Raw genomic sequence first — 13318 nt, 5'->3', positions numbered from 1 at the left:
AGAACGTCCAGTTATTTGTTTCACTGGAAAGTAGGGTGCTGTGGGGTTGGTGGTGGTGGCACAGCTGGAGGGCTTCGTGTGGCATACATGTGACATGTATTTGTAGTCCTCCCCCAGTGACCTCCTCCCACCAGGATTTATAAGCAGGGAATGTATTGTATTTACCTTCTAGCATAGTCTGCAGAGGAGGAGTTAAGCATGTGAAAGAAGAAGCAGGGGGCCAGTTAGGGAGAAAAAACTGAAGGTAGTGAGGGTTGTTTACTGAGGCATAAGCAGATGACAGAGTTGAGATTTGCAGTCAGAGTTTATGGGTCGGCCAGGTGAAGAAAAATGTCATTGTTGGGCTTGTACAGGACTGTCGCCAGGACTCTGGCTTTGGAGATGATGTTAATTGACCAGGATAGATGCATAGTAGACTACTTTTCTTTCTAACATGTTGGATCTGAAGAGTTTGTAGTTAAGTAGGGAATATGTAAAAGGGCTTGAGGATGGAAGTCTGGGTAGGAGCTACCATTCTCTAAAGGCATTCCAGATAGATTAAAAAGTTAAAATAAGAAATCTGTAGGGGCGCCCTGCTGGCTCAGTCAGTGTTGCATATCTCGATCTTGGGGTCATGAGTTGGAGCTCCACGTTGGATATAGAATTTACTTTAAAAAAAAAAAAAAAACCTAAAAGAATTAGAAACTGTCAGTAGTGGGGCGCCTGGGTGGCTCAGTCAGTTGGGCACATGACTCTTGATTTCAGCTCAGGTCATGATCCCAGGGTTGTGGGATCAAACTTTGCCTTGGGCTCTACACTGTGCATGAAGCCTGCTTAAGATTCTCTCCCTCTCCGTCTCTCTGTCTCTCAGGTGTCCAACTTTGGCTCAGGTCATGATCCTGTTTGCGAGTTGGAGCCCCACATTGGGTTCACTGCTGTCAGCACACAGCCCACTTGGGATCCTCTATCCCCCTTCCTCTGTGCCCCTCCCCTGCTTGAGCTCTCTCTCTCTTTCTCTCAAAAATAAAAACATTAAAAAAAAAAAAGGATTCTCTCTCTCTCTCCCCCTCCCCCCCCCTCTCTCTCCGCTCTTCTCTCCTTCTCTACTTCTCTCCCCCACTTACTCTCCAAAAAAAGAAACCATCATTAGTTTCTGGGTTTCAAGGAGGGGATCCTTTCTAAGCATTTTCCTTACAAGCAACTAAATAATAACCAACAAAGAAAAAGATTATTGGATTATATAGAAAATTACATACATTTAACGATAACTAGAATTTAAAATACAGTTTACTTAGCATGTGCCAGGCACTGTATAGGTCAACAGGTTCTATATAGCGTGTCCCTCATGGAGCAAATATTCAATAAAGTGCACTCTGTTGTGAGGAGAGGGTATAAATTGGGAGCAAAGTGAGGAAGCAGTTTTGTAAATGATACTTGAGTGCTTGTATAGGTTAAGAGAGAGGAGCATCTGAACATTCAGGGGAGAAAGGATAATTAAGGCAGAAAGACCCAACAGTAGGTAGGAGGAAGTGGTGACCTAAAAAGTTGGGTTGGAGGAATTGTTCTTCATGGGAGTATTTTAATCCATGTATCAGGTTTATTGAGTGTTAGGGGGTGCTGTGCTAGGTACTTTGCTGCATGAAGCAGAAATGACATGTGGAAACTAAAACTATAGAGTGATTATTTTTGGGAGTCCCCACTGACTTGTCATTGAGAAATGTTGAAAATTTGTGTTGAAAAACGGAAAGATCCATTCAAATCAACAGTTTTCTCATGTTTCTGTAAAATTTGCTGAAAAGTGAAGTTGTTGTAGATAATCTCTTTGTAAGTAGAATGTATGTTGAACAACTCTAAAAGTCGTCTTCGACTCCTTCAGGATTCCAGATTAATTTGGTTTGAATGGGAGAGTGTCAGAATTTCTCACCGTTTGGGTTTTTTTGCAACAGTTTTAATAGTTGAGCTTTCATTCAGGGCTGAATTTCTAAGTGTCTAATATTGTAGTGGACTAGTTTGCTAGGGCCACCATTCCAAAATATGCAGACAGAGTGACTTAAGTGACAGAAATTTATTTTCTCATAATTCTGGAGGCTCCAGGTCGAAAGGTCGAAAGATCAAATTATCCACAGGTTTGCTTTCTCTTGAGGTCTCTCTCCTTGATTTCTGAGAAAAATGTTGGATTATGCCCAGCCTGACAGCCTCATTATATCTTCATCACCTTTTTAAAAAAAAACCACTCTCTCACATTCTGAGGTGCCTAGGGTTAGGGCCTCAACATACGAATTTGAGGGGATGACAATTGAGCTTATAGAGGGGGGATTAACCTTTTTATAGCTAATGTGACTGCTCTGTGGAAATATAACTTTAGTATCTAAATTTCTTTCCAATTTCTTAGCTAACAATCATAAAAAGCTGTCAGAATTTGGAATTAGAAATGGGAGCCGGCTTCAAGCAGATGATTTCCTTCAGGACTATACTTTATTGATCAACATCCTTCATAGGTGGGAACTATTAATATTTTAAGTGTAAGAAATTATTTGAATATTTAAAGAGTGAAGAAAAAGATGCTTTCTTACCCGTAAGCCCTGCTGTTCACTTGAAACCATATGGTATATTTGCTTGAGTTGGCTACTCAGTTCCTTTGAGGCTTGACCTACAGAGGAATTTGGGGAATTCTGAAATAAAAGGAATAGGCAAAAAATGTTTAAGGGTAACTATCATCAGTGGTGTCTGATCAGAAAGACCTAGAAAAGGTAGAAATCCAAGCATTTGAATAGTTATAATCAGAGATGAGTTCATTTTGATAGTTGAACTAAAATAAAAATTTCAACCATTTTAACGATTCATTAGAAGAAAGGAAGAAATAATTTCCCTCATAAAACACAAATTTAACTTGTGATCTTAATAATGAGATAATGAAAAGAATTACAGATGTTTGAATCACTTTTTTTTTTTTAATGTTCTGCCCATTTTATAAAAAAACTTCAAAGTGCTTGCATTACAGAGTATTTGCATGTATATAACACAGTTAAAATACAGATAGTCTTCCAGTTTGGTATGTTTACCTGTCAAATAAAGTGCACTTTTGTGCATGCCCATTGACACACCTAAATTGCACACCAACTTAGGACTTTGGGCATTATCTTACAAACATGGAGGGTTGCTGTCTGCATCTGATTGTTTTGCCAGTATTGCCATCTCTTTACAAACATACAGTTTGTGTAGTTGTTTGGAGAATATCACATTTTATATACTTGGTTTATAAAAAGCATAAAATGACAGGGAAGACTGAATGTGAGTTATTAGTAAGTGAGTTATTAGTTTCACAAAGTTAGACAATTGAGTCAAAGAGAATTTTTGCTAGGGTGTGATCCCTAGTCTCAATTAGACACCGTTGGATGTTCGTGGTGTGCTCGTGTTCAAGTTCACAAGAAAAAACAATGAAAGTAGATCTACAGTAAAATGGAAATATCAGATGGTGTCTAAAGAGGAGGCATAATTAGGGTTTTTTTTTTTTTTTATCATATTTTTTAGCTCCTTGGGAACAGAACCCTCCCCCCTTATAACATAACATGTAAGTCTTTTGTTTGACTTTCATGCATTAAACTTTCATACATGTTTTTGCAAATGTGTTACAAAATCAGGGTACTGCCAGTAAAGATGGTGGGGAGACCCAGAGTCCATGTAACCCTGTTCCTTAAACGCCAAATTACTTTGGTCAAGATCAGGGTTGAGTGTATAGACTCTTCACCTGGTAGCTAAAGAAATAATGCCTTAAGAGCAACATTGGGCCACAAAGTTTTAGACTCCGTTTTCTGCTCTAGAAGTGAAAGTTATGTAACATTTTTAAAAAAACCTTTTCCCTGATTTGAAGGGGCAGTGGTATTGAACACTTGAAGTGGAGTTTTGAATTAACAACAGAAATTTGTTGTGTGCAGTGTTATTTTTAATTTTAGCTCTTTGAAAATCAGCATCTGTATATTTGGTGTGTACATAGTAAATGCACTTGGAGCTTTGAGGAACAGTGTCTCTCTGGTGTGCCTTTGTCATGGGGTCCAGTTTTATAGTGTCTGATTATTTTACAGTGAGGACCTAGGGAAGGATGTTGAATTTGAAGTTGTTGGTGATGCCCCAGAAAAAGTGGGGCCCAAACAGGCTGAAGATGCTGCCAAAAGCATAACCAATGGCAGTGACGATGGAGCTCAGCCTTCCACGTCCACTGGTGAGTCATGGCCCTAGCCAGCCAGCATTTTGTTAATTAACCCACCAAGCAAGACATTATATAGAAACAAACTATGAGTATTTTACGAATTTTACCGTAAAATAGAAATCTGTAGGATTGTTAAAGGTGTAGATTGGTTTGGCATTGGCTGTTTTAATTCTTATGGAAAATAGGAACTATTATTTTTTGTTAGTGGGCTTTTAAAACTAGAAGTGTCACTGAGTTTACTAGTGTGTGAAGACAGTTCATTCTTGGTAGTAGTTTTGGATTTTGTATGCTTGTTTCCCCCTAAATAGGGGAAGCAAATCAATGCATCTCTGTTGAGTGAACAGATGCTCGGTAAGTATAGAATTTTAGAATTTCACAGTTTCCTGAGAACCGGTATGACTTTGATAAAGTGCATCAGGAACTCTGTTACCCTGAGTTTTCAGTGCTAGTGCTTGGTGATTTACTGTGCTCGGATTTGGATGTTTACTACCTGCTCACATCACGCAACCCTCCTCTCTTCATTTTTCAGTCAGGAAACTAAAGTTAACTTTTTTTTAACCCCAAGTTTTTGGTGTTCTTTGGAATATGGTTGTTCTTGGTTCTCCTGTCCTCTCAGAATTTTAAAGATGAATTTTGAGACTAACTAGAGCATGGCCCACCTGTGAGCCATGGGTTCATGACCTTTTTTCTCCTCCAGAAATGGAAAAGTCTATCATTCTCCTATGAGGAAGGGACAGTGGTCATTTTTAAAAAATCATAATTTGAAATATGCATTGATTGATCCATTACCATGGGGTTTGGGAGGCTTTAGCCATGAGTAAGATAGGCAGGTACTCTGCCTTTGGTTTGGCAGGCGTGGGATGGGGGGTGGTACACAAAACCAACTGTAGTGTAAAGTTAAGAGCATGCACTATAGAGCCCACTGTGTGGGTTTGAATCCTGGCCTCGACTTCTGCTGTTGTGTGGCCTTGGGCAAGTCAGTCTCTGTACCTCAGTTTCCTTTTCTAGAAAACGGATAATATTATTGTCTTCTTTATAGGGTTGTTGTGATGATTAAATGAGTTGTTATATGCAAAGTGCTCAGAACAGTTCCTGGCACCTTGTAAGTGCTATGTATATGTTGTTGTTGTTGTTGTTTTATTATTATTATTATTACCACCACTACCAGTATTAGGATATGCACCCTCCCCTTTTTTGTTGGAGAAATAGAAACGAGGAGCTATAATAATTTGAGTTACATAATGCTTGTTACGGTTTTTTTGTTTAGATTAGAAAACAAAAATAGGTGCTCGTTACAGAAAACATTAAAACAGTACAGAAATGTATAATGTATAAAGTGAAGGTTCCCTAAGGGTAGCTATTCTTAAGTTTGATGTATATTGGAAATGCTGACTTTTCACTTTCATAAAATATTAGTGAATCACTAGTAACGCCCACACTTTTAACCATTTTTTCCTTTTTTTTTTGAAATAAGCACAAGAGCAAGATGATGTGCTCATAGTTGATTCAGATGAAGAAGGTCCTTCAAATAATGCTGACATCAGTGAAGAAGAGAGAAGTCGCAAGAGGAAATTAGATGAGAAAGAGAATATCAGTGCAAAGAGGTCACGCACAGAACAGACAGAAGAGCTTGACGATGTCATAGCATTAGATTGAACAGAAATGCCTCTAAACAGAACCCTCCTAACTGCAGTAGGTCATCTGGGCAGAACCAGGTTATTTGTTATGTCCTTTGTTCCAAAGGGAAAAAATTGACACCGTTGACCTGAAGATGATTCTGCTCCCTTTGAAAGCATTCATTTTGCTAGAACAATTAGAAACATTGCAGTATGCTGTATTGAAAGTAGGATTATAGTTTTAAAGCCCTTTGAACAAAGTGTGTGCATAACCAGTCATGAGATAAAACACCACAATGCATGTTGCCTTTTTAATGTAAATACCCTTAGGTATCATTTAACAGTTTTAAAATATTGTGGTTTAGTAAAGTTGATACCTGGTTATAAATATTATGCCTTTATTTTTGGTTAGAAGAAGAATTATTTTTAGCCTAGATCTAACCATTTTCATACTCTTAACTGACTGAAACAGATTCAAAGAAGTATCACGTGCTATGCATTGAAACTTGTTTTTAAATGTTAACTGGCACTATGTATATTAATGTAAAACAATGTTAATTTACTCAAGTTTTCAGCTTGTACTGCCTGGTATGTCTGTGTAAGAAGCCAATTTTTGTGTATTGTTACAGTTTCAGGTTATTTATATTTGGTGTTTTGTAGAACTCAAATACGACTACACTGTACTTATGGACCAAATAAATGGCATCTGCATACTTGTTATACGAGCCTGCAGAGTTCACGTTTCTGCTGCCTTATTGGGTTTATATACTACTGCAGGCATGCAAAATCCTTCCCTTCTAAAAAACTAACTCATAATGGATGTGAAGGTTAAAAATCACCTCCACGGTTTGCCATAGATGAGTACTTTCTAAAATAAAATTTTTAATGGCAATGTTGCTTTTTAAGTTTGGATTGTAAACAACTGGGCTTTTGTTGAGAATTCATTTAAGTGGTCTTTGCCTAGCCCCAGTAACATAGAACCTTGGCTTTGAGATTCCAGAGCAGGGGAGAGTCTTCTCCATTCTGCAGTCTTCCCTGGGCTGCCCCTCCAACCCCCAATTCATCAAAGTCCCTTCTTGAGTGTACCATTTAGAGCCCAACTCCAGCATACAGATGTGGCCAGACCAGCACTAGATGGATCAGCACCTATGTCTCTGCCCAGGACCTTAGAGTACCCTGGCCCTTAGGGTTCTTCTCTCTTCACACAGATGTGCCTTGAATTTTCAGATAATAGAAACCCCCTGAAGCTGTTTTCCCCCATTCTGTACCTTGGCCGTTGGTGGTTTTGACCACAGTCGATTCAAATTTCAAGTTGATAGCTCATTGTTTTGTTCCCCTTTGTGTAATTCTTATTCTGCCATCTAGCTTATTAATTCTTACTCCTTGTTTTATATCATTTGTAAATTCAGAATGTAATCAAAGCCTTCAGAAAATCATGTTGAACAAGACTCAGCCCTCAGGAGCATGCTGCTTGATGCCCACAAGATGGACTGACTTCCAGCCTTCAGTACAGCAGTGAGCAAGCTGAATCCCCACCTACAACTATAGGAGTCTGTGAGGTTCACTTTACCTTTAGATTTTTAGAAGATGTTCCATTTTCCTCCAGGAAAAAGAAAATCTCAAAATGACAAAACTATGTAACAGACAATAATGAAATATTCTGGAATACCACCTCTCAGAAATGTTTCAGTTAACTGGTTGGTCACTGGTGATCATGGTCCGTTTGGAAATTCCATTCCTAAAACCTCACAGTGCCCCTTTAGACTCAACTGTCCATGTGTTTTCAACATTTTGTATATGTATGTTCTTTTCCATTTTAATGTACATGGCAATGAGTACCAGTTTGATCTGTAGAGATACGCTTGTGTTTTGGGAGACCAGTGCATTTTGTCTCTACAACTCTGTTACTACCTTTTCCAGCAGGGTCTGTCCCTTTTCTACCTGTTTCAATAAAATCAGGGTCAGCAAGGCAGGTCCAACACAGAGGTATTGCCCAAGTAGACTAAGCAGATCCAAGCTGCCTCCACATACCTGGAGCATGGAGACACTCTAGATTTGGCCTTGTGTTCATGGTTTTCCCATGTGAGTTTGTCTTCTCAGTTGGGGAGCCAGATGCAGAGCTCGTCAAGGGTCTTTCCCCAGCAGCTCTATCCTGAAATAGTCTGACAAACCATCTTCCAGCCTTAATGGGAACGGTCTGGTGACTCAAGTTTACCTATGTAGCCTGTTGTCTCAAAGATCAATCTGCATACTTGGCATGTATGAGAGGATTCAGTGTTTTAATATAGAATAGCCTGACCCCTTCATGAAATAACCAATCAGGCGGACATCAATGGATGCCAAAACCTTTTGCAAAAGGCTGTTGAGCAGAATCTTTACACAGTGCTCAAATGTTGCTATAAAGATAATTTGCAAAACGAAAAAATCAACCTTTGATAACAGACTGATCTGTCACCGCTATAAACCTGTCTTCAAACCTAGCATCAATAATGGGACAACTTGATGTGTGCTTCGTAATGAGATGATATGAAGAATACAACAGAACGTAGGCAAAAAAAACCCATGTTAACCTGAACTTAATCCACCATCTAGACCTGACTTCCAGCTGACAGGAAATAGAGGGGGTAGAGGAACAAACCAAACAACATTAGGAGACAACTACAGAATGTGGGACATTCTGGAACTCAAGTGCAAAATAAATGACTTTAACAATTCTTGTGACAATTGGAAATGGAATAAAGTGATAATGGAATTATTTTCTTAGGTATAATAATGTACTTATGGAGGCTACTGTCCTTATTCTTGGAATATTAGGAATGAAATGAAGCTTCATAACAACTTTTAAATGGCTCAGCAAAATGTATAATAAAGATAAAATTAACATTTATTGAATCTAGGTGGAGCCTGTATACATTGTTCATTGTACTATCCAACTTTTCTCTGAAAACTTTCGTAATAAAGGTGGATATATATATATAGTCTGTATTTTCCTTTTGAGCCTATGTGACTTTCAAGTTTTGTAATGAATATATTCTATGATTTAAATCAAAAAGGCAATAAAGTTATTAAAAATCTAAGTTGGCATGAGAAAGTGTTGCAGTGATTCCTGGGTCCAACATTTATGAAGTCCTCTGTGTCCTTGTTGCTAGGCTGTGACTTAGGAAGAATTCTCTTTCACTTGAGTCTCCATAGAATCAAGATAGCCAAGTTGCTCCCAGTAGATTAGTGGTTCGCTTAGAAGTTGTAGAAAACATTTGGTTCATAATAGGTGTTCCTGTTCCTGAAAATTGCCCATCGGTAGCAGGCGTCTGAAGGCATCTGGAGAGGACCTGCTCTGTGGCCAAGGAACATGGGCAAATTTAAGCTTCCTACTAGCCTTTTGTAATCTATAGAAAATCGAAACTTAAAAAGTCAAAGCAGGGAAGAAAGGATGATGGCAGATATTTCTAGTCATTGTGTCTTGGGGAGGTGGTAAAGGCCTCCCAGCATCTCCATTTTGACCATTTCCAGAAGGATATATTTAGAGAAGTATTTTTATAGACGCTTTCATACTGGGAATACATTATTTGCATTCTGCACACAGAGGGAAGTTTTTTTTTTTTGTCCCCTGCAACTAATTTAAAATAAATTCCAGCCAAGAGTTTTGAGAAATTTTTGAACTGCTCTCACTAAAAAAAATCAAGTTGGGGGCGCCTGGGTGGCGCAGTCGGTTAAGCGTCCGACTTCAGCCAGGTCACGATCTCGCGGTCCGGGAGTTCGAGCCCCGCGTCGGGCTCTGGGCTGATGATGGCTCAGAGCCTGGAGCCTGTTTCCGATTCTGTGTCTCCCTCTCTCTCTGCCCCTCCCCCGTTCATGCTCTGTCTCTCTCCGTCTCAAAAATAAATAAATGTTAAAAAAAATTAAAAAAAAAAAAAATCAAGTTGAACTACAGGATTATGATGATGCTGTGCAGTTTGATTATATTCTGAAGATACTATGTTATTCTGATAACATTTTGGGGAGTTTTGCTAATTGACTCAGCTTTAAACATTTTTAATCTTGCAACAAGTGATGACTTACATAGGCAAAGGCTCAGAAAAATTTTACTAGAATGTACAAATGCTCCAGGGTCCTCAGGCTTTTACTTTAGAAATCCACCAACGGGATTGCCTGGCTGGCTCAGTCAGTAGAGTATGCCACTCAATCTCAGGGTGGTGAGTTCAAGCCCAATATTGGGTGTAGAGCTTATTTTAAAAAACGGGTGCCTGGGTGGCTCAGTCAGTTGAGCATCTGACTGTTGATTTTGGCTCAGATCATGATCTGAACCTTGTGGGTTCAAGGCCAAAGTGGGGCTCCTCGTGAGCCTGCTTGGGATGCTCGCTTTCTTCCTTTCTGCCCCTGCTTGCCTGTGCACGCTGTCAGAAAAAAAAAAAAGATCCACCAACAATTCACTTTCTCAGGTCAATCTCAGAAAAATGTAGGCATTGTGTACAGTGTCATTCATTCTATAAACATGTATTGCATCCCTACTCTGTGCCGTGCCACACTGAGAAAACCTTGACAGCCTGTGTAGAAACCTTTGAAAGCAGTAAGACACTAAGGACTATTCACAGAAACTCAACTTCTTAGAGAAACTCAAGGTAGCAATAGGCGGTAGGATGGGGATCTGAGGACCCACATCTTCTGTGTTGTCCAGGTTCCCAATTGGTCCCAGCATCTGCTTCCAGCAGCACTGAGTCATGAACACCAACCTCAAGCTCAAAAATGTGATACCAAAAGCTGTTGGAATCAACATTCCCAAATGCTCCCCACCCCCTGCCCCATGGAACTGCAGACCTGCTGGGTATTTGTTTGCCACACACAAAGTTTGTGTATAAATGCCCTTTCCTGGGTGCAGGATAAGGTTTCAGGACAAGAAAGGGAAGGTCCTTCCAAGGAAGGACCAACTGCTCCCTGATGAAGGAAGGAAGGAAGAGGAAATTATCACATCCTAACCCTAATTCTTAGATTGGGGAACCAAGCCTGTCCATGGCTTTGACTCTTCTGTGCCTCTGAAGAGGCCAAAGGGGGGATACCAGGACCAGGGGAAATTGGTGGACTCAATCTGATAGAAAAAGCTGGGCCTCAAAGGAGGGGATGGAAAAATCCCTTTGGGGACAGCTCCCAGTACATGCCCTCCCAGTAGAGAACACACACCTTGGGTCTGGTGCTGTGCGTGGGAAGACTGGCCCTAGGAGCTGAGCTGGGAGAGGTACGATTGGGCTTCAAGTGAAAGATTTCCTGCTGCTCTCCCTAGGAAGTACTATTTCATAAGGGTAAAGACTGCTGCAACCTGGAGGAGGGAAAGAAGAGTGGATCCCAGCAACTCCTCCATGTGGAGTTTGGTTGTGTGCCGTCCCTCTTCCCTCAGAACCCAAGTTAGACAGCCACACTTGATTGGCATCTGAATGTGTCCCAAGACCGTGGGGAAAAAAACCTGACTTGTGTCTATAATTGGGGTCCAGACACTACAGACAGATAAGGGGATCTGATGGAAGCCAGATTACAAGGAGAGACAGGAGGAGGATCTTTTTGTTGTTTTTGTTTAAGGTTTATTTATTTTTGAAAGAGAGCACAAGCAAGGGTAGGGGCAAAGAGAGAGAGAGAGACAGACAGAATCTGAAGCAGGCTCCAGGGCTTGAAGCCACAAACTGGGAGATCATGACCTGAGCCAAAGTCGGATGCCTAACTGACTGAGCCATCCAGGTGCCCCAAGTTGAGCGACTTTGGCTCAGGTCATGATCTCATGATCTCGTGGTTTGTGAGTTCGAGCCCACATCAGGCTTGCGGCTGTCAGTGTAAAGCAGGCTTTGGATCCTGTCTGCCTCTCTCTGCCCCTCCCCTACTTGTGCTTTCTGAAAAATAAATAAACATTAAAATTTTTTTAAAAAAACATTTCTTGGAACATTACTGCATAGAGTATTTTTGTTTGTGTATGACGCCATTAATACCACCAAATTGCTCTTCCTGACAGGATGTGCCAACTGACACTCATACCAGTAAAATATATGCAACTTTCACCACGTCCATTTTTAAATAGTAATGTGGTCAGTGAAATGTGATACTTCATTGCTGATTTAATTTGCTTTTCTCAGAGTGTGGAGATCATTTTTCATGCAATGATATCCTCCAGATATTCGCTCCTCCAAACACTTGCATCCACGTGTACCTGCCCTCAACACCGTGAGCTTGGCTGGCGGTGGGTGGCCGGGTGGGTTGGATTTTTGCAAGACCTGAGAGGTGCTGGGGAAGAACTGCTGGGTAAGCCACTGCTCAAACGCCAACTGAGGAGAATGGCGCTCCTCATCAATGTTGAGGCCGGACACCCTGGTCAGTCTGCACCGACACAATTCCCCATTCAGGCTCCCTGCGCCCAGCGACACTGTGGGCACCTTCCTGAAATCCTCTGAGCAGGGAGTGCCTGCAAAAGTGAAAAGTCTTCCACTCAAGGTCGTTTTTCGTTTTCTGAATCCACCGGGTCTTGACAGATGATGGTTTGCTTTTCTTCTCCACAAGCTGTTTGAAATATACAAGGACAAGAACTCGGTAGCTTGTGCTTTGGGGAGACAAAGCACTAGTTAGCTCTCGTTCACTGCTCCTCCCTCCCAATGTGGTTCCTGAGGCTCCACTCCGTCCCAGTACCTGTGGCAGCGCAGGTGATTCCAGGAGCCTCCTTGGTGCCTCACCCGGGGCCCCTGAAGGCAGGTGCTGGAAAAAGGGAGTGTCCTCACAGCTCTTCGTGACTGCCTAGGGTGGCCACATCTGGGGCTCACTAGCCCACTGGATTAGCCTGAGGCCTGCTTCCGGCCTGGCCTGGCCTTGGGGGCCTGCGACCTGTCCCCAGCCAACCCTGGCTCCCAGCACTCGGCCCCTTCCCCACTAAGTAGTCGGCGGCTCCTGAAACCGATGCGCAGCTTGTTGGCTGGCTCCGGGACCTGCTGGGTGGGGGTCGAGGGGTCACTCGAGGTCCTGGGGGCGCATCTGCACGCGACGCAGTGCTCTCCTGGGTCCTGGGGCAGGCGCAGCGCTTCGGCCCTGGGCTGAACTAGTCCGGCCCAGCGCCTGAAAGTGTGGCGGCGCTGGTTAGTGAGATGGGAGGATGTGGGAACCGTTTGTCAACTGCTCGTATTTCTTATTCCGGCCGGGACTGGGGGAGCCGCCTCCAGCTCAGCCCGCGGGAATGTGGGACCTTTCCAGAGGCCCGACGGCCCCGGGCGCACCGCGGCGCCACAGCCGAGGCCAGCCCCCAGCTGCACGCCCCGGCGTCCAGGCCCAGCCTCCGCGCCCCTCCGAGCTCTCGGCGAAGCGCGGCCACCGCCGCGCCGCCGCCGCCGCCGCCACTCCCCCCACATTCCAGAGGCCGCAGCGCCGTCTCCTTCCTCGCATTCCTGCCCCCACAAAGGAGTCCCTCCGCCCCCCGCGCGGCGGCCGGGAGGAGGGGGCGCGGCCCGGCGCCTCCGAGCGCGCATTCCTCCGCCGCGCGCGCCACTCAGCGGAG

At 42.6% G+C, this 13318-nt stretch overlaps 1 protein-coding gene across 4 annotated transcripts in view; it reads left to right on the top strand.

Moving 5' to 3' along the window:
• The window catches only part of UBA2 (ubiquitin like modifier activating enzyme 2), a 40972-nt gene extending 32192 nt beyond the window's left edge, over nucleotides 1-8780 (top strand). For 2 of the 4 annotated variants that reach the window (XM_040446192.1, XM_040446189.1), the window contains 3 exons: nucleotides 2372-2477; nucleotides 4062-4198; nucleotides 5661-8780. In XM_040446192.1, the coding sequence (XP_040302126.1) occupies nucleotides 2372-2477; nucleotides 4062-4198; nucleotides 5661-5842 (425 nt within the window). In that variant the 3' untranslated portion in view covers nucleotides 5843-8780. Of the gene's footprint in view, nucleotides 1-2371; nucleotides 2478-3510; nucleotides 3563-4061; nucleotides 4199-5660 lie in introns of those variants that run through there. The other 2 variants (XM_040446190.1, XM_040446193.1) reach the window with 2 other exon arrangements.
• Nucleotides 8781-13318: the final 4538 nt, after the last annotated feature.

The sequence above is a fragment of the Herpailurus yagouaroundi genome, unplaced genomic scaffold, assembly GCF_014898765.1.
Source record: "Herpailurus yagouaroundi ecotype Mexico unplaced genomic scaffold, PumYag 194, whole genome shotgun sequence".
In the NCBI taxonomy this organism is placed as follows: Eukaryota; Metazoa; Chordata; class Mammalia; order Carnivora; family Felidae; genus Herpailurus; species Herpailurus yagouaroundi.
Note: the sequence above shows the minus strand (reverse complement) of the source record. Positions and strands in the feature narration are given on the sequence as shown.